Source organism: Sinohyriopsis cumingii, unplaced genomic scaffold, assembly GCF_028554795.1.
Source record: "Sinohyriopsis cumingii isolate HCF-2022 unplaced genomic scaffold, ASM2855479v2 utg000913l, whole genome shotgun sequence".
Lineage (NCBI taxonomy): Eukaryota > Metazoa > Mollusca > Bivalvia > Unionida > Unionidae > Sinohyriopsis > Sinohyriopsis cumingii.
In genome coordinates this window covers 1,815,848-1,840,220 of record NW_028315943.1, presented here as the reverse complement: position 1 = coordinate 1,840,220, position 24,373 = coordinate 1,815,848, and the positions used below count along the sequence as shown (strand labels likewise).

General features: G+C 35.0%; 1 protein-coding gene across 1 annotated transcript in view; it reads left to right on the top strand.

The window, feature by feature from the left end:
• Positions 1–24,373, top strand: part of LOC149773032 (S-adenosylmethionine decarboxylase proenzyme-like) — a 129,132-nt gene that overhangs the window by 64,748 nt on the left and 40,011 nt on the right. Inside the window, exons 5-9 of the mRNA XM_089946919.1 lie at positions 487–514; positions 9,413–9,455; positions 9,583–9,637; positions 12,711–12,791; positions 18,025–18,117. Of these exons, the coding sequence (XP_089803045.1) occupies positions 487–514; positions 9,413–9,455; positions 9,583–9,637; positions 12,711–12,791; positions 18,025–18,117 (300 nt within the window). The remainder of the gene's footprint in view (positions 1–486; positions 515–9,412; positions 9,456–9,582; positions 9,638–12,710; positions 12,792–18,024; positions 18,118–24,373) is intronic.

Here is a 24,373-nt window from a genome sequence, read left to right as displayed (position 1 = left end):
GTTGATATTGATTTTGTTTGTATTATGCTCCACTTTAATTTTCTGCAAGGTACAATCTACACATCAATACGTTCATCTCAAACGTGTTTTTTTGTCCTAGCACAAAGCTAAACATATTTTTGTAATTAAATTGTACACACTGTCATTGACATATGGGAATGACTTAATTCGATTTTCAGGCCTTAACAGCAATTATATATATATATATATATATATATATATATATATATATATATATATATATATATATATATATATATATATATATATATATATATATATATATATATATATATAATATTATAATTTAGCACAATTAAAAAGCACTTTCAATCATAGGAATGAAATTTGACATATATTTCTATTCATGTGTTGATGATTTTTTTAGATTTTAAGACACACACCCCACTGAGCACAATGTATTTCTTTAATGGCTGCAGACATTTAAGAACACTTTTCTGATTGTATGATTCTGCTTCTTTGCAGGTGCTCCACCTTGAGGAGATGTTTGAAAGTAAGTGGAGACAATGGTAGTACAAAAAAAATATTAGAAATTTAGTTTTGATTGCCTTAGATGTTATGTAATGTTTTAGATTTTTGAGGTGTCTGTTGTTAATTTAACTTTTGAAGTGTCTATCTGTCTGGTCAGCCCTTTACCAAGACATAATAAATTAAGATAGTCCTGAATGGAAGCACATTATTTGCTATATGTCTATACCCTTCACTGTATTATGATGTTTCTAAGTAAAATGTTCTCTGTCTACATTCTGCATTGACACAGTGTACATATAGCCAGGAATTAGTAAAGAACTACAGTATTTGCTAGTGTACTCACAACCAATTGCAGAGTAAACCCATATCTTTTGTCACCTGTGTTGACAGATGAGGGCCAGTTAGGGCAAATAACATAGATAATGGTAGCAGGCACACATTTGGCTGATATATGCAGACATATGCTATCAGAAGATGGGCACACAATTGAGACCTTTATCTTCTGTCAACTATGTGCCTACAGATGAGGACCTGTGCTATCAAAAGTTAACAATGCAGACCTTTATCTTCTGTCAACATAGCACTGACAGATGAGGATATGTGCTATCAAAAGTTAACAATGCAGACCTTTATCTTCTGTCAACATAGCACTGACAGATGAGGATATGTGCTATCAAAAGTTAACAATGCAGACCTATATCTTCTGTCAACTTAGCACTGACAGATGAGGACCTATGTTATCATAAGTGGGGCATAGAAAGATCAAGATCTTCTGTCAAATAATCTGTATCAGGATCCCAAAGGCAAGTGGCCTTGTGTCTCCCAACATCCACCTTTCGAGGACATATACAATTTCAAAGGCACAAAGGAAAATTGCAGTACATAATGCAGTTGTAGTACTAAAAGAAAAGTTGGTTAATTTAAATGGCTTTGACAAGTTTGCCATTTGCACTGTACAATCATATTTTTCATATTTCCTTGGACACTACATTACTGCAATAAATGTTTTATCATGTGCTTAAGTAACTAATGAAAAAAATTGAAGCATTTGAATATCTGGTTAGCCCAAAATGAGCTGGAGAACAGAATTCTCCATTCTGGAGCTTGCTGTCATTCAAGGTTAGTATTCACTCATCACTGGCATTTGTTGTACAAAATTCCCATGTTTTCAAATTAATTAATCATTACTTGAATGACAGATTGTTTATTTGCATAAATTTTGTATCTTGTCTTATTCAACCTGCTGTCGGAATTATGTGACTGGGTGGGACATGATGCTACATGTTTGCTTTGACATAACTATAAACTGTCACACTGCAGACACTGTAAAGGTATTACTGAAAAATTGTTAAAGCTACGTTAAGAATCCAAATCACACACACACACACTAAAAATAGAAAAACTCTTCCCTCTCTTGTCATTAATTGCTATCTTCAACTTTGTCTCAAAACTCCCAGACTAATTTCAACCAAACTTGAAACAGCATCTTGGCATAAAGACCTTTCAGGTTTCTACAAATAGTGCCAACCCAAATATGGCAGCTGTTAATAAAGATAGTTCTGAAATACCTTTGAACAACTTTTCCCAAGCTACTAAACAGAATTTTATCAAATTGTCAAGATGTATCATGACATGAAGTCTTTATAAATGCCAATTTACCGTCAAATATGGCTGATGTTACCAAAAATAGAAAGCTTTTAAATGACTTCTTAAACACAGCAGAAAAGAATTTGGCCAAATCTGACAGAAAGTATCCAGGCATGAAGGACTTTTGATTTTTTACGACTGATGCTCATCCCCCACTAAATATGGACACCATTTTTGAAAAAGAAAGTTTAATATCTTTAAACTTCATCACAAAACCACACAACAGAATTAACAGAAAGCATATTAACATAGGGGTTGTTCAGGTTTTTTGAAAATAAATTATGCCAATCTGCCATAAAGTCCGACCATGACCACTAAAAATAAATAAACCTATAGATCACTTCTTCACATAAACTGCCTATAGTCTGACTATACCAACCCATTTGTCTGTAAACCCCTACCGATTTCAATGATGGAAACCATTAATGTGATAAAAAGTGCAAGGCACTTAGTCAATTCATTGATTGATTTATAATTTCTAACGTGACTGTGAATTTAGTGGCCATAACACCGTCATCATCTGTGCATTTCATGCTTGACGGAAGTTTTCATTATAATAGACGGACATGTTCGAGATCCATTTCCAGTTCCTGGACAAGTTCATTTTCAGCAAAGGGGTGTGTGCACAACTACTGATGTACATACATAAGTCATCTGCTGCTGATATTTGCAATGTCAAATCAAGCAAAGGAAAAGAATGACAACAACAAATTTGCCTTTCACATGGATTTAACAAGCGGTTTAATTTCTATGTTCATGTGTGCAAATGGATATAATGCCAAACTCTTAACATTATGTAATTTATGGAATTATCCAGCAGTTACCGAACAGGATGAACAATGTCATTATGTTGTCTGATGGAAATAAACTAGCCCATAGTGTATGCAATATGGTACCTTGTTACAGTCAAACCCACTTATCTCGACCTCGGTTATCTCGACAACCCGCTTATGTCGAGCATTTTGGTCCGGTCCTGAAAAAATTCTTCTTTGTTATGCTATTTTTTACCCGCTTATCTCGACCTCTGTTAAGTCGATAACCCGGTTATGTCGGGCATAAGTTTCGGTCCGAAGTAACATGTGGACCCGCTTAATTCGACGAAATGCAACTTTTTAACGTCAATCTCACAGAAATTGTACAAGAAATAGTCAGCAAAAGCGATCGATTTGTAGAAAATATGAAGTAATATCAGTCTGCTTTTGTTTACTCCGGTGCTGATCTGTAATGAACGATTCAAAAGCACTTACGTTTTCATACATATGCTCGGCACCGTCGACACTTGCCACAAACAATTTCATTTTTTTAATGCATTCAGCCATTTCACTGTAGCTTGGGATAGTGATAGGCTGATCATCATCATCATCATCATCATCTTGCTTGCATGATTGTATCTGCTTCGTTGTCACCGATTGGATTATTTCCTCATCAGTAAGTTCACCATAGGCATTGGCATCATCATCCACGTGAACATAATTAGAAAATTCATCCCGAGCAATGCCTATGGAGTCCGCAATCTCATCAGCCATCGCTTCAAGACCTATTTCTGATTGAGGCTCTTTAATTTCTTGTGCAATTAAACACTGCTGGTGAAATTCTTCATCAGAAATTTCCGGAAAAATACAATGGAACCAGCAGTTTTGAATGGTTTTCGGCGATACACTGTTCCAAGCTGCACGGGCATACTTGATGGCGTCTAGCAGAGTTGGTTTATAGGATCGCTTTTCCTCATTTGCACTCACAGTCAATGTACATGTACATGTACATGTACATGTATTTTCAAAAACATTTATTGATCTTTATCTGCGAGATACTGTCATATATTAACCTGGATATAATACAATCTTGGTTATTTTGCACCTAACACCGCGTTATGCGTGAATGGCGGGTGCCTGAAAGCAATCGGTGGATGTTTCTCTCTCACTCTCTTGTTTGTGATTTTCTTTGATCCATTTTTCAATCTGATAATATATTCAAACCTCTGAGTACAACCAAACATGATTTGTTTTTCAATATTCACATCAATTATAAAAATGCGTCGTGTGTTATCTGACATAAGTGATGCACACTATAGTAATGGATGCATACGCTACATGTGATATAAGGAGTTCATAGATATATTTTTTCTTTAATAAATTACTTATGATGATAAAAAAGGAATAAATGATAACAACACCAGGTTAGTTCATTTCATTTTATTATCAATTAAGCGTTTTGTTTATTTTATTGTAACATGCAGTGGGAGGGGATTCCAGTAAACACCAGCAAGAGACAGGAGTAATGCTCAAGGACATTTTTAAAATTACCGGTTTTTATGAACTTGGATATCTCGGGACCCGGTTATGTCGACGATTTTTTTACACCCCCGACGTAATCGAGATAACCGGGTTTGACTGTATTATGGAAAGTCCTTTAAGCATGAAAGGTGCAGGGGATGCCAGTATTTGTGCCATTCTGTTAGAAATTATAAATCAGTAATTCAGTTTACTTTGTTCTGTGTACATTTATCATGTTAAATGTTTTTGTTATTGAAATCGGCAGGGGGGTACAAACAAATGGGACTGTATAGTAAGTCTATAGAGAATTTTTATCAAATTTGACAGAAAGCATCCTGGCATAGAGGACTTTTAAATTGTGAAAAGTGATGTAGATCCACCATCAAATATGGCCACTGTTACTTAAAATAAAAAGACCTTTTAATTATATCTTCTTGAAAACTGTTTTTCAGAATTTGACCAAGCTTTTACATAAAGCAATCCTGGCAATAAAAGCTTTCAGATGTTGTGCAAATCCAACATTAGATATTGTCACGGTCACTAAAATAGAAAAGACACCGCACTTTTAATGACTTTTTATCAAATGTTAAGGAGAATTTCACAACATTTGAGAAAAATCATTCTGGGATTAAGGACTTGCAAGTAATGCCAACCCACTATTACTAAAAATGGAATATCGTTTAAAAGACATTCTCAAAATCGACTTGTCAGCAGAATTTGACCAAATTTTACAGCAAGTATTACTGCAGTAAGGACTTTTAAGTTTGTACAAACAAAGGCAATCAGACATCAAATATGGCTGCTGTTAATAAAAATAGAAAAGCATTAATCACTTTTAAACAACTGGCATCAAGAAAGGTCACTTTCTCTCTTTTTTAAAATAGTTTTGCTAAGGTTACTGAAATATTGTTTTCATAACATGACTGTTTTTGGGAGTTTATGAGTCACAAATCATGATATTAACAAAATGTATGTTCTGGCAGTTATGCTATAAACATGTCTAGGTTTTGAATTAGGGTCTAGTCCATCCACTGGCGGCTGGGAGATATCAAGGGGATGACGCTTGTGGTTGTATAAATGATAACTCCTTTTTATTCTAACAATGCGGTCCCATATATATGGTCTCTGAAAACACTGACACCACCATTGTTAGACAGTGTAGCAACTGTGTAGTCCAAGATTGTCTTTTCACTCATCAGTGTCAGTAAGTATGTAAATATGTATTTTCAAGCTGTAATTTTTCAACTATCCACGTGAGCGACGTCAGACATCTTCGTTTTCATTCATTTCTAAATCATATTTCCTATTGGGGAGAAGAAAATATTTATAAAAACGTTCATTGCATTGGAAAACCGTTCCCTTTCAGATGTTGTTAACATCTAAGAATTACTATTAACATGAAAATGCATGGAGCAATCATGCTTAGAGATCAGACCTGCCAATCCTTATGATTTCCCAGAAGTCTTACCAAAATGACCATTCAGGTATGGATTTATGGAATAATAGCAAAACGACAAAAAATATAATCATTGTAGTCAAATTTGGATATTGAGTTTTCTGGGTTTGGTCCGTATCTGGGTTTTCATATTTGATTCAGTGGAGTTGGTAAGGAACCATACAAACTTCATTTTGTCTATGTTTTTATGCAAAGTGCCTGTATGATGAGGCTTGTGCTTGTACATTATTATATTATCTAGAAGTGTTGTCCAACAAACAAAATACAATTTAAATGCAAAGGGACTATCATCCTCTTTTAATGTTCAAACAATCAAAATGGAATATATATTCTTTGCCTGGCTTGGAAAAAGCAGGAATGGCAAATATTACATTAATGGACATCATTTCTGTTATTCTGAGTATTACTCATGGTGGGAGATATAATAACCATGACCATGTGAAATTGAAGAACAACAAAGATTATCAAGGAACAAATCTACACCACTTCCAACTACCTTCTCTCCAGTCGACCTTCCAGACATGTTTGCAAATTTCTTCCATGACAAAGTACAAACCATTAGAGATAAGTTTGACACCACAATTTCAATTGACTCGTTACCGTACAGTTGGGATACAGAATTTGAGTGGCAACCATTAGCAGCATTTGAACCTGTCTCTATGGATTTCGTACGTACAGTCCTGATGAAGAGTGCACCAAAGTCATGTGAACTTGATCCAATTCCAACATCACTGCTGCTTGAGTGCTTAGATCAGTATTGCCTTCACTAACTGATGTTATTAATACCTCTCTCTCATCCGGGGAATTCCCATCATTTTTCAAAACTGCCATTGTAAAGCCTTTGCTGAAGAAACCAACACTAGACCATAACGATTTAAAGAACTACCGTCCAGTTTCTAATCTCCCATTCATATAAAAAATCTTAGAAAAGGTTGTTCTATCCCAGCTTGTATCTCATCTAAATTCAAACAGTCTTTTTAGCAATGCACAATCTGCATATCGCCCTTGCCACAGTACTGAAACTACTCTTCTAAAAGTAGTTAATGACATTCTCTCAGCGTTGGATAGCGGAAAGATTACAGTCATCACCCTTCTTGATTTATCTGCAGCATTTGACACAATAGACCATGATATATTACTTCACTGTCTCCAGCATGTATTTGGCATTCATGATACAGCCTTACTGTGGTTCAAGTCCTACTTGGTCAATAGGACACAAATTGTATCTGCAAATGGAATACACTCCAGCCCAGTTGATCTATGTTGTGGTGTTCCACAGGTGTCTTTTCTTGGACCTGTTCTTTTCATTCTGTACACTCAGTCGCTCTCAAGTGTCATAGATCATCATCCATTGTCTCACCAACTGTACTCTGATGACACCCAAATATACAAATCTAGCCACCCAACTGAAGTTGATGCTACCATCCAAGGTGTAGAGAGGTGCATTTCTGATGTGAAATCATGGATGACATGTAACAAGCTGAAGATGAATGATGATAAAACTGAGGCCATTCTGGTCACAACACAAAGACTTTCTCATTCACATCCTTTACCTCAAACAATAAATATCAGCAACACCAACATTAAATTCACACAATCAGTATGAAACCTAAGTGTTACTCTGGACAGTACTCTCATTGCACCAACATGTCATGAACATATGCAAGGCTACATATCTTGAGCTGAGACGCATCAGCTCAATTCGCAAATATCTTTCAGTTGATGCCACTAAAACACTTGTGTGTTCATTAGTACTTTCAAGACTGGACTATTGTAACTCAATTCTGTCTGGTTCATCTCAGTATCTGCTCCAGAAACTTCAAAAAGTTCAAAACACAGCTGCTTGGATCATCCTTAGAGTACCACGATCAGAGCACACCTCCCCGCTGCTCTGTACCCTACACTAGCTATCCATTCGATCCAGAATCAAACACAAAATTTGTTCTCTGCTACGTTTCACTGTCGGACTCTAGTCCAACATACCTATCTGACTTCACCCATGTGTACACACGAGCAAGATACTTATGCTCCTCTTCTGACAATCATATACTCATTATTCCCACTATGAAAACAAAGTCATATGGACAGCGTTCTTTTGCATACCAGGGCCCAGCAACGTGGAATGAATTGCCCACTGAACTTAAACACAAAGACACGTTGATCCCATTCAAGAGTGCTCTCAAAACTCATTATTTCAACTGCAAGAACAAACTTAAAGACCTAATAATGTTTCCTACCTTAAATATTCTCAGCATGTTTTTTTGTTTTCTAATTTCATGGTGTTTGTTTTTGTAATCATATCATTATATGTTTTTTATCTTATAGGTGTTGTCTAATGTTGTAAAGCACTTAGAGCTTCTAAAGATTAGGCGCTATACAAAGTCCTCATTATTATTATTATTATTATTATTATTATTAATATTAAGTACAGAGATCTAGCAAGAAGCCATTGACTTCTATGCTGCAGTTTTTTAAACTGAACTGCAGGTCATTAAGGTCAAAGTGTACTGTGCAGACTTGTTACATTTGCTACATCTAAGTGTACTGTGCAGACTTGTTACATTTGCTGCATCTAAGTGTACTGTGCAGACTTGTTACATTTGCTACATCTAAGTGTACTGGACAGACTTGTTACATTTGCTACATCTAAGTGTACTGGACAGACTTGTTACATTTGCTACATCTAAGTGTACTGTGCAGACTTGTTACATTTGCTACATCTAAGTGTACTGGGCAGACTTGTTACATTTGCTACATCTAAGTGTACTGGGCAGACTTGTTACATTTGCTACATCTAAGTGTACAGTGCAGACTTGTTACATTTGCTACATCTAAGTGTACAGTGCAGACTTGTTACATTTGCTACATATAAGTGTACTGTGCAGACTTGTTACATTTGCTACATATAAGTGTACTGTGCAGACTTGTTACATTTGCTACATCTAAGTGTACTGCGCAGACTTGTTATATTTGCTATGTCTAAGTGTACTGGGCAGATTTGTTACATTTGCTACATCTAAGTGTACTGTGCAGACTTGTTACATTTGCTACATTTAAGTGTACTGTGCAGACTTGTTACATTTGCTGCATCAGATCACACATCTTAACTTTTCAAATGCATGCTGTTCAAGTCAACAATTGCAGATCGAGATATTTCATTGCACATTAATGAAATTAATTTAAATTGCCATTAATACTCACTTGTAAGTTGAGTCCTGTTACTGTTGCATAATGTGCTGGGAGATCTGGGTCTGTGCAGTATGTTAGGAGTAAAAAGCAGAACAAACAATAAAGACCATGATCTTTGGGCACATTATGCTACAGCATATTTGGATCTTGATTGTTTGCAGTTTCACGCAATTTACAAGCAGGCATATACATATACTCTTCTGAAAATATTGAGTGCCATATTGAGAAGGTCTTATTAGAATTGACAAGCTGAAGTTTGTATCAGTGTCAAATAATACATCAGGTGTGCAGTTACACAGTAATAATTACTAAATTATGACAAACCCATCATTAATGTCTTTTGTTTTTCTTGCAGCTGGCTCTGCATACTCCCTGGGTAGAATAAACAGAGACTGTTGGTAAGTAAATGTTTCAAATTAGCATTTTCCACTTTTAAAAATCCTGTCTGTTTATTTCATAAGAAGTTTTGAGAAATGATAAAATGTTTTACTGTATTGTCTTAGGCTTGCTTGTGTCTCTTTTCAGGTACTTGTACACACTGGATGGAGAGGGTGTGACTAAGCCTGACCAGACCATTGAAATATCCTTTTATAAAGAAAGATGCTTAAGCTAACAGGCTTAACAAAGAAGCTTTAGGTTGTAATAGATTATATGAAAGGTCTACATTATGTGGTCATTCATTACTGAGTTTATGTGATTAAATTTAGATGTATATGTATGTTGTACAGAATGTTGAATACTGCCACTATGGTTGGAACTGTTTGACATGGGAGATAATGCATGTGTGGGTGAAAATGTGAACAAAGACTTTATAATTTGACTAGTTCTTGAGACTTATTATAATGATAGTGAAATAGGTCATCCACAGTTACAGGTGGGGCCTAAGGATAATAGTCATCCACAGTTACAGATTGGGTCTAAGGATAGCAGTCATCAACAGTTACAGGTGGCATCTAGGGATAACATTCTTCCACAGTTACAAGTGGGGTCTAAGGATAATAGTCATCCACAGTTACAAATGGGGTATAGGGATTACAGTCATCCACAGTTACAAGTGGGGTATAGGGATTACAGTCATCCACAGTTACAAGTGGGGTCTAAGGATAAAGGTCATCCACAGTTACAAAAGGGTCTTAGAATATAGATGTCAAAATTACAAGTGGTTTCTGAGGATACAGCTCATCAGTTGCAAGTGGGGTCTAACAATAAAAGTCATCCACAGTTACAGATGGGGTCTGAGGATAAAGGTCTTCCACCATTACAAGTGGGGTCTAAGAATAAATGACATACAGTTACAAGTGGGTCTAAGAACAAATGACATATACAATTACAAGTGGGGTCAAAGAATAAATGACATAATTTTATCAGTTAAAGTGGAGTCTTAAAATAAAGGTCATCCACCGTTACAAGTGGGGTCTAAAAATAAATGACATACACAGTTGCAAGTGGGGTCCAAGAATAAATGACATATACAGTTACAAGTGGGGTCTAAGAATAAATAACATATACAGTTGCAAGTGGGGTCTAAGGATAAAGGTCATTTGCAGTTACATGTGGGGCATAAGAATAAAGGTAATCAGCAGTTACAAGTGGGGTCTAAGGAAAATAGTCATCCACAATTACAAGTGGGGTCTAAGGAAAATAGTCATCCACAATTACAAGTGGGGTCTAAGAATAAAGGTCATCCACAATTACAAGTGGGGTCTAAGAATAAAGGTCATCCACAATTACAAGTGGGGTCTAAGAATAAAGGTCATCCACAATTACAAGTGGGGTCTAAGAATAAAGGTCATCCACAATTACAAGTGGGGTCTAAGAATAAAGGTCATCCACAATTACAAGTGGGGTCTAAGAATAAAGGTCATCCACAATTACAAGTGGGGTCTAAGAATAAAGGTCATCCACAATTACAAGTGGGGTCTAAGAATAAAGGTCATCCACAATTACAAGTGGGGTCTAAGGATAAAGGTCATCCACAATTACAGGTGGGGTCTAGGTCATTCACAGTTATCTTGTATGGATGAAGAACTAAAGAAACTTTGAATTGTCTTTGTAAGGAAACTTGATTATTCATTGTACTAGAAAATATATAATTTTCAATCTTGTATTTGTAATACCTTTCCTGTTTCACTAGATTTCTTTCAGACTATTTATAAAATGAGCCATGTTAGAGTGTTGCATTCATGATGTAAGAGGCACTGGTTTGATACACACCTAGGGCCTCTCTAGTCAGCTGTCTCTGTGTGTCTTTGGGAAAGGCAAATTGCTTTAATTTCCTGGCATTTTATGGTCATTAATGTGTTAAGAGTGCCATTAAAAACAACCAACCAACCAACCATTTATTTAAGTGCTCAAAGAATTTATTTTTCGAACATAGATCCAAAACTGTAGCTGTAAAAATATCACTTGCCCCTACTAAAATTATACTTACACCAAAATTACATATTTTTGGTTTTGCTATTATTTTGACAGTGTGAAAATACTTTAAATACCAAAATAAATACAAAAATGCTTTAAATTGGCTCATTGTTTGCGTGTGTTTCCCTCAAAATAGTGTACTTGGGAAATAATTGCATGGCCTTGTCTTCGAATGTTTGTATATGATTGGATTTAATTGAAAGGAATGTTTTCTCCATAATTGTATTGTACTCAGTACCAGAATAGCTGACAACAGTATTTTATATGATTCCACTGCTTTTAGCTCCACTTAACTAGTAGATGAGTTGTTTATTGTCCATCTATCTCTCTCAATGATTAGCATAAGTTTGTTATTACAACTTGTTATAAGCTACTTGGAGGATTACCAGGAAACTTGACACAAACTTTAATCCCAAGTTCTAGTTGGTCCTAAATGAAACTAGTGCTACCTGGATATTCATTATGTTTCCTGAATGAATGATTATATCAGTTATAGGCAGTCCTAAATGAAAATGGTGCCAGTCTGACCTCCAGTATAACTGCCATGGTGGCCAACTTGAAAATCTTATTTTTGCTTCTCTTTCTAGATGGTTGGTCAAATCAATATGAAGTTTGCACCCAAAGACTTCTTTGTTGTCTAGTTTGTCCAAAGTAAAATGCTGCTGATCTCACATCCAATATGACCACCATTGCAGCCTTCTGAAAAATCTTGTCTCTACCCCACCTAAATGGAAAGTCATATGAACATGGAGTTTTCATCAAAAGACCTTTTGTTAGTGTACTTCGTCCTAAATAACAATGGTGCCAATCTAATTTCAAATGTGGTCACAGTGGTGGCCATCTTGAAAATATCCTTACTGCTGCTCTTCCATGATGGGTTGTCATATTAATATGGAATTTTCACCAAAAGACTTCCTGTGATGTATGTCATAAATTGAAATGCTGTTCATCTTACATCCAGTGTGGCAGCCATCTTGAAAATCTTGTTAATGATAGCTGTGAGCAGAAAGGAAACATGGTGTTCTCACCAAAAGACTTGTGATGTCTTGTTGGTCTTAAATGACAATGGTGCCAATCTTATAGCAAATTGACTGCCAGCAATATGCATCAGTTAAAAATAAATAAAATCTTATTTTGGATTCTTGGAAATTCTTTGATCATCAGTCCATTCGACTTCAGTTTAGTATAACATTGTTAAAGAACGTTGTATGATTTATGTTCCTTAACTTGAATACCTTCTTATGTGGGACCTGTGTCGAAAAAAGATGGAAATATTTACCACAGATGTGTCCAAGGATGGGAGGGATGCCACTAAGGTAAGAACGATCTTGCATACAAAACTTGGAATGATTCACAAGCATCATGCATAACAATAGCCTTGTGGGGTCTGAAGGATCAGCAACATTAAAACGTTCCTGATCTTCCAGAACATCTGCTGACCCTAACATTGTGCTTTTCATAAGCTTATCATATATTTATTATTTTAGACTATGTATGTACTGCTGTAGGCAGTTCTTTTATGTATGTCCCCAGAAAGAAAGAAATAACAAAGACATTTTGTCTTCTTTTTAACTCTGCTGGTCATAGACCAGAAGAGCTTATAAATAGGCTTTGTTCAGTTGTCCATCAGCCATCCTTCTTAAGCTAAGTTGTTAACACTACATTTCTGCACTAATTACCTTGAAACATAACATACATTAATTCCATGGTCTAGTTGGTCCCAAGTGAAAATGGTGCTGCTCATTTTTTTTTTATTATAGTGTTTTAGATTGCATTCACAGGACTTAATTTCATGTTCAAGTTTTTTTTAGGCAAGTTCATATTTATGATCTTTAATGAAGTTATTATGCATAATGTTTTCAGGGCTCTTACTTGTTAATGATGATTACAGGTAAATTCTTGCAACTTATCTTATGGTTGGGGGAGTTTGAAAACAAGGATATTGTTTGACTTTTTATTTAATTATAAACTTTACATAACTTTATACTTGGCAGCTTGGTAAAATTTAAAGAAATATACTAACATTTGGTTTTCTTTACCAGCTTGACTGATTTTTGGTATTAGCAGCTGTCAGTCATATTGTTATGGAATTTAGACTTAATGCTTATTCTTTATATATATGTTTGTTACAAAATTGTAGTAGAGTTTACAGGTAATACTTGAATATTTTTCCTTGGAAATGGTGTCTGGGTCAGGGTAAAAAACTTAAATAACATTAATTTGTTTTGAGAGAGGTGTTGATTTAGCTTGTTATTCTTTCTCAGTACAGGAATTTACCTACAGCTTTAAAATAACAATATCTGCATTTCTGGTCTTTGCCAGTGTCAAGTGATGTCAAAGAATTGCTTGAAGGAACAATCCATGTAGTAAAAGTATTATGAGAAACTATTTAGTTCATTCATTACCCATTTTACTGTAATTAAAATGGCTGTTTTAGTAATTCTAGTAAAGACTATTCATACTACCTTATAGTTTTTCACGTAAATAAAAGTACATGTATATTTACCATATGTACCATAAGTTGAGTCAGCTGCAAACAGCAAGGATCTGATATGTCATAGCATAATATAGCAATAATGCCCCTGCAGATCAGAGTATATGTTGTTTGTTCTACTGATTACTCCTTACAAACTGCACAGACCTAGATCTGCCAGCACTTATAGCAACGGCAGAGCTGGGTCTGTGCTGTTTGCAATTGGACTCATAAGCAGGTATATATAGTAAGACGTAATCACAAACAGCTGTGTGTCAGGTGATACTGGAAGAACTAGCACAAACTGTAGTGATCAGGCAGGACTGACACTCATACAGTGTGTTATATTCTTCTTACATTATTCATTCTTATTATGATCCAACACTGTACAGATGTCTGTCTTAAAAATCAACATATATGGAAAAGTAGTTCAAGAAACGTTTGTGAAGATGAGCAAAATGTAACATATTTCTGCACTTTTTTTGATCTAATCTCAATCATGCCCAGTCATCTGTTTGCCAACCTATTGAAATGTTCATCTGTATAGAGTATATTTGTATCCAAAGAATTTGGCAATTAATTATCACCAGACAATAGGCTTGCAATGTTCAGTAGATGTGATAGCATGAACTTGGTCAGTTATATGTACTGAAAAAACTGTATGAGTTAAATCGTTCTTGTCATGTAAAATATTTTCCCCCAAAAATTAAACAAAAATATTTGAAAAATTGTTCCTTTAACCTAAGGCAGCATATTTTCCGTGGTAACATAAGATGGCAAAGAGTACTATATATGTCATGCAGTATTTAAATGAAATTATAGCATCTTGAAATGGCTCATTGTCAAAACTTCATAAAAGCATATTACTGCCTTTTTATGTCACTTTGAAAAAATCCACATCAATCAATTTAATAGCCTTAATGTGACAATAATGGAGTGTAGTAATGGAAATATCTGCCAGTGCATGAAAAAACCTTAAAAGCACTTAACATTATTCTTAGCTTAGGGGTATGCTTTAGCCCTCATTACCAGTTAGGTACATTTTTTCCATCAACGATAATATGAGGGTCACCAGGAAACAGCATTAAGTTGCTCCATTCTAAAAACTCATGGTATGTGGCAGGTGTTAGGCTACATGTACTTTGCAAAACTTTATTTCTTGAGCAAAAGTTCAATCCGTGCACTGATATTTCACAATATAGGATTTCCAAGTGTTTTTTAATCCATTTATGCTCAGCAGTGACAAGATATTGAGAAGAAAAAAACACCTTAAGGTTATCCTACACGGGCTCAACTTGAAGATAGTATTACTGCTTCAGATACATTACCTGACATTAACTCTCCAGCCACTTACCACAAATACTTTATAAAAATTGTTGCATTCTTTCCAAATCAAATAATGAACCAGATACAGCAGAGCTTTCTCACTTTTTGGAAAACTAATACTTATGTTGTTTCCGAATTTCTGACTGTCGATACTTTCTCATTGTTGGATTTAAGAATAACAGCACATAGGGTCATCTGGTACATTTAATTACATGGATGAATACTGAATATACATGTACTTTATAGCAGCTTAGGTCCAACTGCAAGTTGCATAAACCCAGATTTGCCACTGCATAATGCACTGGCAGATCTGTTTCTGCAGTTTCTTATGAGTATTCAGTATAACCCAAAAAATAGACCCTAATGTAATTGTATAATATGCGATTGTGGATCAGGGTCAGTTTTGTTTGCAGTGGATCTTAAGTTAATAAGTTAATATCAGACATGATTTTTATCCGTTTTAAAGCGGAATTCCACTTTTCTCTTGACCTGAATCAGATATTTCTTGATATAGTGCTGGTTTTTTTCATCTCTGATTTTTTAAAAACAGTCTGTTCGGCCCCATTCCACAACGATCCTTGTAACATATTTGTTCCATATATTAGTTAGCCCACAACTCTCATAAAGAGTATTCTGATTGGTCTAAAGTTTAAATTTGTCTAGTGAATCATGGTGTAATGGAAACTGATGGCAATAGAAAGAAGAAGCTTGCTTGCAAAAAATGGCATCCTGAGTTGTTGAGAGAGACCATGACACGAGAAGTTTAGATAAAGGTTTAAAAAATGTATGGAAATGGGAATGGCTGGAGCAAAAAGTCGGTGGAAATTTAGTTGGTCAGTTTCTAAGAAAACTGAACGCTAGAGCACTGGCATTTTGTGACCTCTGCTCCACGGTAATCGCGGATGGAAGTGTTTGGAACAGCACCTACAAAAGAAACTGCATGCGGAAAAATTGAATTTAGAAGGCATCTGGAAAAAATTCAGTTAATTATTATAAGAAGAAAGATTTCTTGCGTGAGAGAACAGATGTAGCTCTCTGTCAGAATATGCGCACTGCATGTTGCCAATACAGACACCAGCTTGAAAGGAAAAAGGCTGTCATTGAGAAGGAAAAGAAATGATTGCAGATTGAGCCAAAAAAGTCAGTCAAAAAGGAAGGCTAAAGAAATCTTTGCCAAAGCTGCAAAAAGAGGTCGTCTGGCATATCAACAGGTTGTGTCCATTGGAGAAAAAGACAAGTGAATATACATTATTATTTTGTATATAGTTGATGTACTTGGGTGTTTATTTTACAGATTTGAGAAATTATTCTGACTTAATGATGATTTGAACACTGACATGCACATGAAATAGCTTAATCATCAGTAGTATTGGAGAACAAATTCATGTGACAATAAATATTGTGAAATTATTCAGGTTGAAATTTTTTGTTCAGTTTGTTAGTTTTTCAAATGATTATTTTGTTATATATTATGATCATAAGTTGCAACAGGAGCAGTTTATGATTGTGAAATGCATGGACCCCGGATTGAGGGCACTGCCCATTGAAACCCTCTTGGGGGAGGACCCCCAAACCCCCCTTTCACATTTTTAGCATTTTTTGTGGAATACCGAAATCATGTCTGTTGTATATGTAGTAAATATATTAAGCTGGCCATAAGGATCAGCTGCGTCAATTTTTGTTGTTGCCCCAACCAGAAAATTATCAGTGTCAGAAAGTTACAAGCCATGGATATAATTTTTCCACAGCAGTGTTATCACATACATGATAGACCATCTATGGGCAAAATACAAGTTGTGAAGAACTATCAAAGCTTGTTTGTTTGCATTTGAATAGACTCCAAGTATTACTGGATAGTTAGAAATATTGTAATGGAAAAAGTATATTACATGTATAAAAAAATCCTTGGCCACTACGAGTCTTTGATCCTGCCTGCCTAATTAAGCAATGTTATGTACAAATGTATTTGTTGAAGAAAGCAATGACTTAGCACCAATGAATGTGTAGACTTTTTAAGTGCAGAGTATACTATCTCAGCATCATTCAATTTTGTCAAATTTAGCAAAAGTTGTATATTTGAGACATGAAAATTTTATTTAAATTGACAACATTTTCTGTCACAATCCTTGCTGAGAAAAAAGTTGTCATGAATTCATCTTCTTCACCAAATTTGTGATGATTATATGTTTTTAAACAGTTTTTAATTTGCAGATGTAAATTGTTTTTAAAAAATGTGTACATATATGGTTGCATTTCTTGTACAATTGATTAACTAGGGCAGGCATGATGGTAACAGTGGTCTATGCTTGACCATAAATGGGTAAGGGTCCATGGTATTGATTTCTTCTTGCCCATGGAAACACATTAAAATGCAGCTATATGGTTTATCAGTCTTTTCATATATATTTTTTTGAAAATCAGAAATATTAATGGGCATAAAATTTCAGTTTTGGGGGTAAGGGACAATTTTGTGGGGAGAACATTATGTGGCGTCATGCCCATTTTCCTTTATATCTCTTTCAACAATACCATTCTTTGAGGTGTATTTATTTTAGGGGATATTTGTCACTCACAGAAAAAAAAAGAATTTAAATCATCCACATGTATTTCTGATTTTGCAGTAGTTATATATTATGCATGCCTTTCCTAGCTCCATATTATCATTTCTCTGTTAGCTAATAAAAACAACAATCTTGTTTCCTTAAAGCATTTAAAGAAAATTTACATCATAGTTGTTAATTTCTTTTCAGAAATCGGGCATTTGTAACATAATACCAGGGGTGCAAATTGATGATTATCTGTTTGAACCATGTGGCTACTCCATGAATGGACTTCTGCCAGAGGTATCCATTTTTTAAACAAAACGTAGTCTTGTGATTTTCCTCCACTTTACTTTCTTTAATGCACAGTTTTTAAATGTGCTTCATATGAATGTCACAAAATATCCTGTTGTGCTTTTTCTTGTCAGGTTAGTCAGTATGATGCTGATGTGCCCAGGTTTATATCCGTTTGACTATTCAACCATTTCATCTACTGTAAAAACATGATGTGAATGTTGTTAGGTCAGCTGTTGAAGTGGAAGAATGTAACTTTAATTATTATAGATGTAAGCAGCATATGTTTTTAAAACAAATCACCATCTCTCAATCCAGTTTATGTGCTTTTGCATAGATTGCAAGATGACGATATACCAGTATTATGAGACAAAATATTATGAATGTATTCAAAATCATATGTAAAGAAGTATAGCAATTTTGTACCCTGAAAACAGGTAATTTTACCAAATCTGCATTTAATTTGAATTTCATTTATGTTCCATTTGATTCTTTTTGCTGTCCATTCCCATATCATTTTTCATCCTATTATTTTAACTGACCTGGCCATAATGCCAAGTGAACTCATGATATCACTGTTCATCTTTCATCCATTCACAGCTGCTGTTTACTTCTTAAGTGCAATAAGCAGGACTTAACCAAACTTGAAAGAAAGCAGTGTGGCGTGAAGCAGATTAATTTTTAAAAAAAATAATGATCCAACATCAGATATTGTCGCAGTTACCAGAAAAAGACGAATTTTATGCAGCTTTTTCAAACATGGTCAACAGAATTTAACCAAATTTGACAGAAATTGCATTCTGGCATAGTAGTCTTTAAAATTTGTTCAAATGAACTGATCTGCCATTAGGATGCCTGCCATTACTTAAAATAGAAGGGGAAAAAAAACTGTTAAAAACTAATCAACATCCAGTAAACAGAACTTGAGGAAAATTGACAAAAGGCTTCTTAGCATGAAAAAATTGTATCAAATGATGCAAGTCTGCCATCAGATATGGCCATCACGAATAAAAGTACATGGGGCACTAGGTGCCCGAGTGATCTAAAGCTCTCACTTTTACCAATCACTGCCATCTCAACTTTGTCCACATAGGTTTTGAGTCTTAGGTTCAGCCAATATGGGTATTTGAGAAAGTTTACCGGTAACTTTCAGTGGATCGATAGTTCTTCTTTTCATTCAGTTTTGTACATATGATGTTGACCCACCATCAGATATGACTGTTCAGTGTAATTTGACAACATCTTTGCACCTTGGCTTTCAAATTTATAGTTTATGTCAATTCATCATCAAACATGGCTGCCATTCATTAAAATGGAATTTTTTTTAAGGCAGAAACAGCTCAGCAGAAATGGTCCACATTGACAAAGCATTCTGGTAATAAGTACTTTCAGTTTATGCTGATGATGTCAATTTACCTCTCAAACATGGCCACCATTGCTGAAAACAACAAAACTTTGTGAACGAAATCTCCGAAATTTTAGAGGTAGCATTATGACATTAAAGGCTTTTAACTTCATGCAAAATATGCCAGTCTGCTATGAAGTATGGCGGCTGTTACTAAAAATATAAAATCCTTTAAAATTTCTTCTAAAATATCACTTAATAGATCTTAATAAAATTTAACAGTTTCCTAGCTCTAATGCCTTCCAGATTTATACAAATGATGCTGTTCTGTCTCGGGTATGACTGCTGATAATAATTGTAGAAAATCATGTACATAACATTATCATAAAAAATTGCTTTACAGAATTTGACTAATTTTGATATAAACCATCTTGTAATAGGGATTTGGTTTTTGGTTTGGTGCTTTATGCTCCAAAACTCACCAAGGTAGCCAAGCCAGGGCTGATCAGATGAAGGATTCTAATCTTCACCTTTTCATTTCCAAGTTGGGGATGCTAACCATTGAACCACCCTGTCATTTTGGGCATAGTGTTTTTGTCAATATTGGACAAGTGATGTAGATGTGCTATCAGAAATATGGATGAAGGTATAGGTTGTATTAAAATCATGAAACAGTTTTGCTTTCATAAAATACAATCAAAAGCATCACAGGATTCTGATTATGCATTGCTATTCCCCTTTCATTATAATGTTTAAAACACATGCAGTTAGTTTCAAATACAAGATGGATAAATCTCAGCTGAACAAGTTATATAAAAAATAATCCTTGATAGAGCTTAAAATAAATGATTTATAATTTTATAAAATTGCTACCAAGAAAAACATAAAATTGCAATATGCCAAGTAACACTCTAAGTTTATAATAGTTGACAATAATTTGATAATATAATTACATACATTTATAAGTCTAGTGGTTGGAATACTGGATGCCTTTGTAGGATTAAGGATTACACAGCATGATTCTTATATCAGACCAGGTCAGCTGCCATGTTGTCTTTTGGCAAGGCACTTTACAGTCACTGCCTAGCACAAAACTTACTAAAACCACTAATCTGAATGCCATAAAGTGGACTTATCCCAACCAAACCAGGAATGGTTTTCTGTGTCTAATGTACATCAATATTTTCTTATTAAAGAAAAAAGTTGGTTGGAAATTTTACTTAAAATGCATTGTTGCTGCTAGGCTGAACAACTAAAAGCATCACTGATGCACACTAATAAATGTATCAGAGAATTATTAATGAAAACTTGGCTACATTATTCTGTAATTTTTTATTATTTTTCCGCAAGTTTTGCATGTGCTCTGATTGCCATGTTAAAGTGTCGGAATTAATTGTAGTTTCTATGTTATCAAAAATTTTTGTGCATTGTTTTAAGGTATTTTATATGTTCATTGCCAATACTGTCAAATTAATTTAATGTTTTGTATATTTAGCTTTTAAGAAAACAGTAACACAGTATGTTTTTCTCCTGAAACATGTCCACATTTAATTGCTAAAAACAAATAAACCTACTCCGCAAAAGAACCCTGTGAAATTTGATAGTTGATCCAGGCTGATCAGATGGTAACCTTCTTGTCTCATGTCCAGTGTCTTTACCACTGAGCTACCTCACCTTTTTTGGGTACAGATCTCAGTGGTTTCTGAATTATAACTCCAGGTGAAGGGTCTGGGGGCTAGGTTGGTGGTGGATCAGGACAGATCGATTAGTCCAGATTAACTCCCCTTGTAACATCAAGTAAGTATATATACTTTAGTGGTGGATCTGTGAACAGTTTCCAGTTATGAATTAGGGTCAGTCCCCAGAGGCAGGAAGAAATCCACGGAACAATACATGTTGTATAAACAACTTGTACATTTATGTCAGTCTTGTGTATATAATGTCTAGGAAAAATAATTTACGCCAGGCTAAAAAGACAATGTAATAAAAAATTTGAACATGACAGTTTCTTTGTGTGAGCATCATCAGGCACAGTTGGATCCGTTGTTCTTTTATGGTCTTTGAAATGCATTCAGGTTTTCCATTTATATATTTTTTCCATCTAACATTTCCTTTCATTTTCACTAATTTTGGAATGAAATGGAAATGCATTTATATTTGACTGAAGTTGGGTTTTCTGTTTTTGAGTGTGTGCAAGGGAGAGAAGCTTTCATATCATGTCTTCAGTGCAATCGCAAAAGCATAAACTGTTAAAGACAGCATTTATTTTGTAATAAATTCTAATATAACTACAACTGTAATAAGTGTTAAAATGTAGTTGTAGAGTATTTGTCATCAAATTTAATTTTATTATTTTTTTTGTGTTAAAATAAAGATTGTACAGATAAAACCATGGCTGATGATGTCATCATATTGTTTTTTTGTTGTTGTTATTATGTCTGCCTCAGCATGAACAATGTCATGGCTTGTAATGGGTGAAACATTGTATTCAATGTCAAGAATCTGATACTGGATTATCAGACAAGTGGGCTTTTGACCTAGGACATTTAGTGGTACCTTGAAGATAGGCGACCCAATAATAAAATGCATTTGAATTTCATTCCATTGTTTTTCATCATTCATCATTCATCAATCTTCATTCCATGTTTTGCATTTATGCTTGGTTTTCTTCAAGTGCATTATCATTTAACCTATATTCATTCTGAATTTTAGTGGGATTTATTCTTCATGCCATTTGAATTCATTCTGCATTCCATTTGTATTCCTTCTTCAGTTGACTGGTAAAATTACCCATTTCAGGGTCTGTAACAGAGAAAAATACTATGCTGAAAAAGCCAGTAAAAGAATTGATGATCAACCAAAGCAGACAGAGGAAAATTAATGTGTAATGTTCTTGGTTTAATTGATGTTTAGAATTTGTGTCAAACAAATAATCGATTTAAACTTTAAGAAATTCACAGGTACTTCACATTATCCTTGTACTGCAGAAGTGGTAAATGATACTGTAAATCAGGGAATTTGAAGAAATTTTTTTTGTAGGGAAAAAAAGTCTGTTGCATAGAAAATTCAAACAAGCTGCTAAATACATAGCAAAACAACACTTTAAAATTCAACATTAATGATACTGTCGGTAGATACAGACCATAGTCTGACATGAGGTTGTTGTTGTTGTTGTTGTAGGGTCCATTTTTCAGCACAAGATAGGCTATACATGGCGGCCAGTAAAATTGGTGGAAGAAGAACCTGGGAAGACCCTGGAAAGAACCAGAGACCTACGAAAAGCTACTGGCAAGCTTTCTCACATACCCATCTTCGCCAAGCCTGAGGCTCAAACCCATGCAGTCAGAGGTGAGGTGGCAGTTGTCCATACCGTTGTGTGCTTTAGACTATTCTGCCACTCTGGGCCCTCCTGACATGAGGTTTTTGCAGAATCACCTTAACTGGGCAATGCTGATTGGAACAACTGGAAGCTGAATATCTTGTGGTCGTTTTGGCCGATCAAATTATGCTAGAGCCTTTAAAATCAGTATATATTTTTTATACGATACATGTCTGATACAAAAACTGTTGTCTAAATGCTCCATAGTTTTTCCAGGTGAACAAGCTTTGAATGCAAATAATAACAGTTGAAATAATTTACCATAACCTGTGATTTAAAATCCATGTCACAACTGGAGATGCTTCATTGGGAACAAATAGATCAGTATTATACAATGCCAGGACATTCTGAGATCTGATAATGATGAAAATATGAAAAAGTAGAGTGATTCTTCAGGGTTTATCTTGTCATAGGGAAAATGATGGAAATGATTCTTTCTGTTAGATGTTAATGGTCTGACTAGCAAGTTTGAATGAAAGCATTAGTTTCTATGTAATATGTATTTTAGGTGCTCAAGTTCAAGACAATATCGATTACTATAAAAGTATTTTCAACAGGGTTATGACTCAGATGAAAGCATAACAATTTTAACTACATTTCAGATTCTGAAGTTAGGTTTAATTATGTTGTTGGTGGCAGTGGTAATATTTTTTGTGCATGTGTGGTACAGTGATAATAACTGGTAGCATTATTGGTTATTAGTACTATACCCTTACCATAAAAGAATGCCACTGTGACCTACATTTCACATTTTACTGCATGACCAGCTTGGTTTTGGTTCTCTGCACATAATATACTGCTATATCTAGATTCATTAAACTTTGTGAGAGGGCTCCCAGGGTGGTCAAGTGGTCTAAATCGCACACTTTTGCTGATCACTGCTATGTCGCCTCCATCTGCATTGCTTCAGCCAATGTGGGTATGTGAGAAAGCTTGCCAGCAGCTTAATATGGGTTAGTTATTCTTCTTGGGTTTTCCTGGGTTCTTCCTCCACCAGTTATACTGGCCACCATATATAGCCTATCATGTGCTAAAAATGGCATTAAACCCACAACAACAGCTTGATGAGGGAATGCATCTTGATGAGTGCCACAAAAGTAAGTCAATGATATATATTTCATTCTTCAGTGACTTTAGTAAAATTGTGTTGTAAGTTTATTTCTCGGGCTATATGTGGTTTCACCGTACGTCGTACATTGATTTACACATCCCCAACGTTAAGTGGGGTATATGTATATCCCAGCTGCTTGCCAACCCAGATTGCTTGACCAACTACCCTTGCATTTGACTTTTATGTTGACACAGCCTGGTGAGATGCTTGGGCCTGTTGTTTAAATGAGGTTCAGTTAATCGATCCTGTGTATTATCAGTGTTTTTTGACAAATACTTTGTAATCATCTGCTAAAGCTGCAGATACATGTGTTTGAAGCCCATCATAAGACAAATTATTACTAGTAACTTGCTGGTTTCATCTTCAATTTTTGTTCCTCATAATCAACATCATAAACAGAATTTTCAGATTTAAAATTTTTCTGACCACG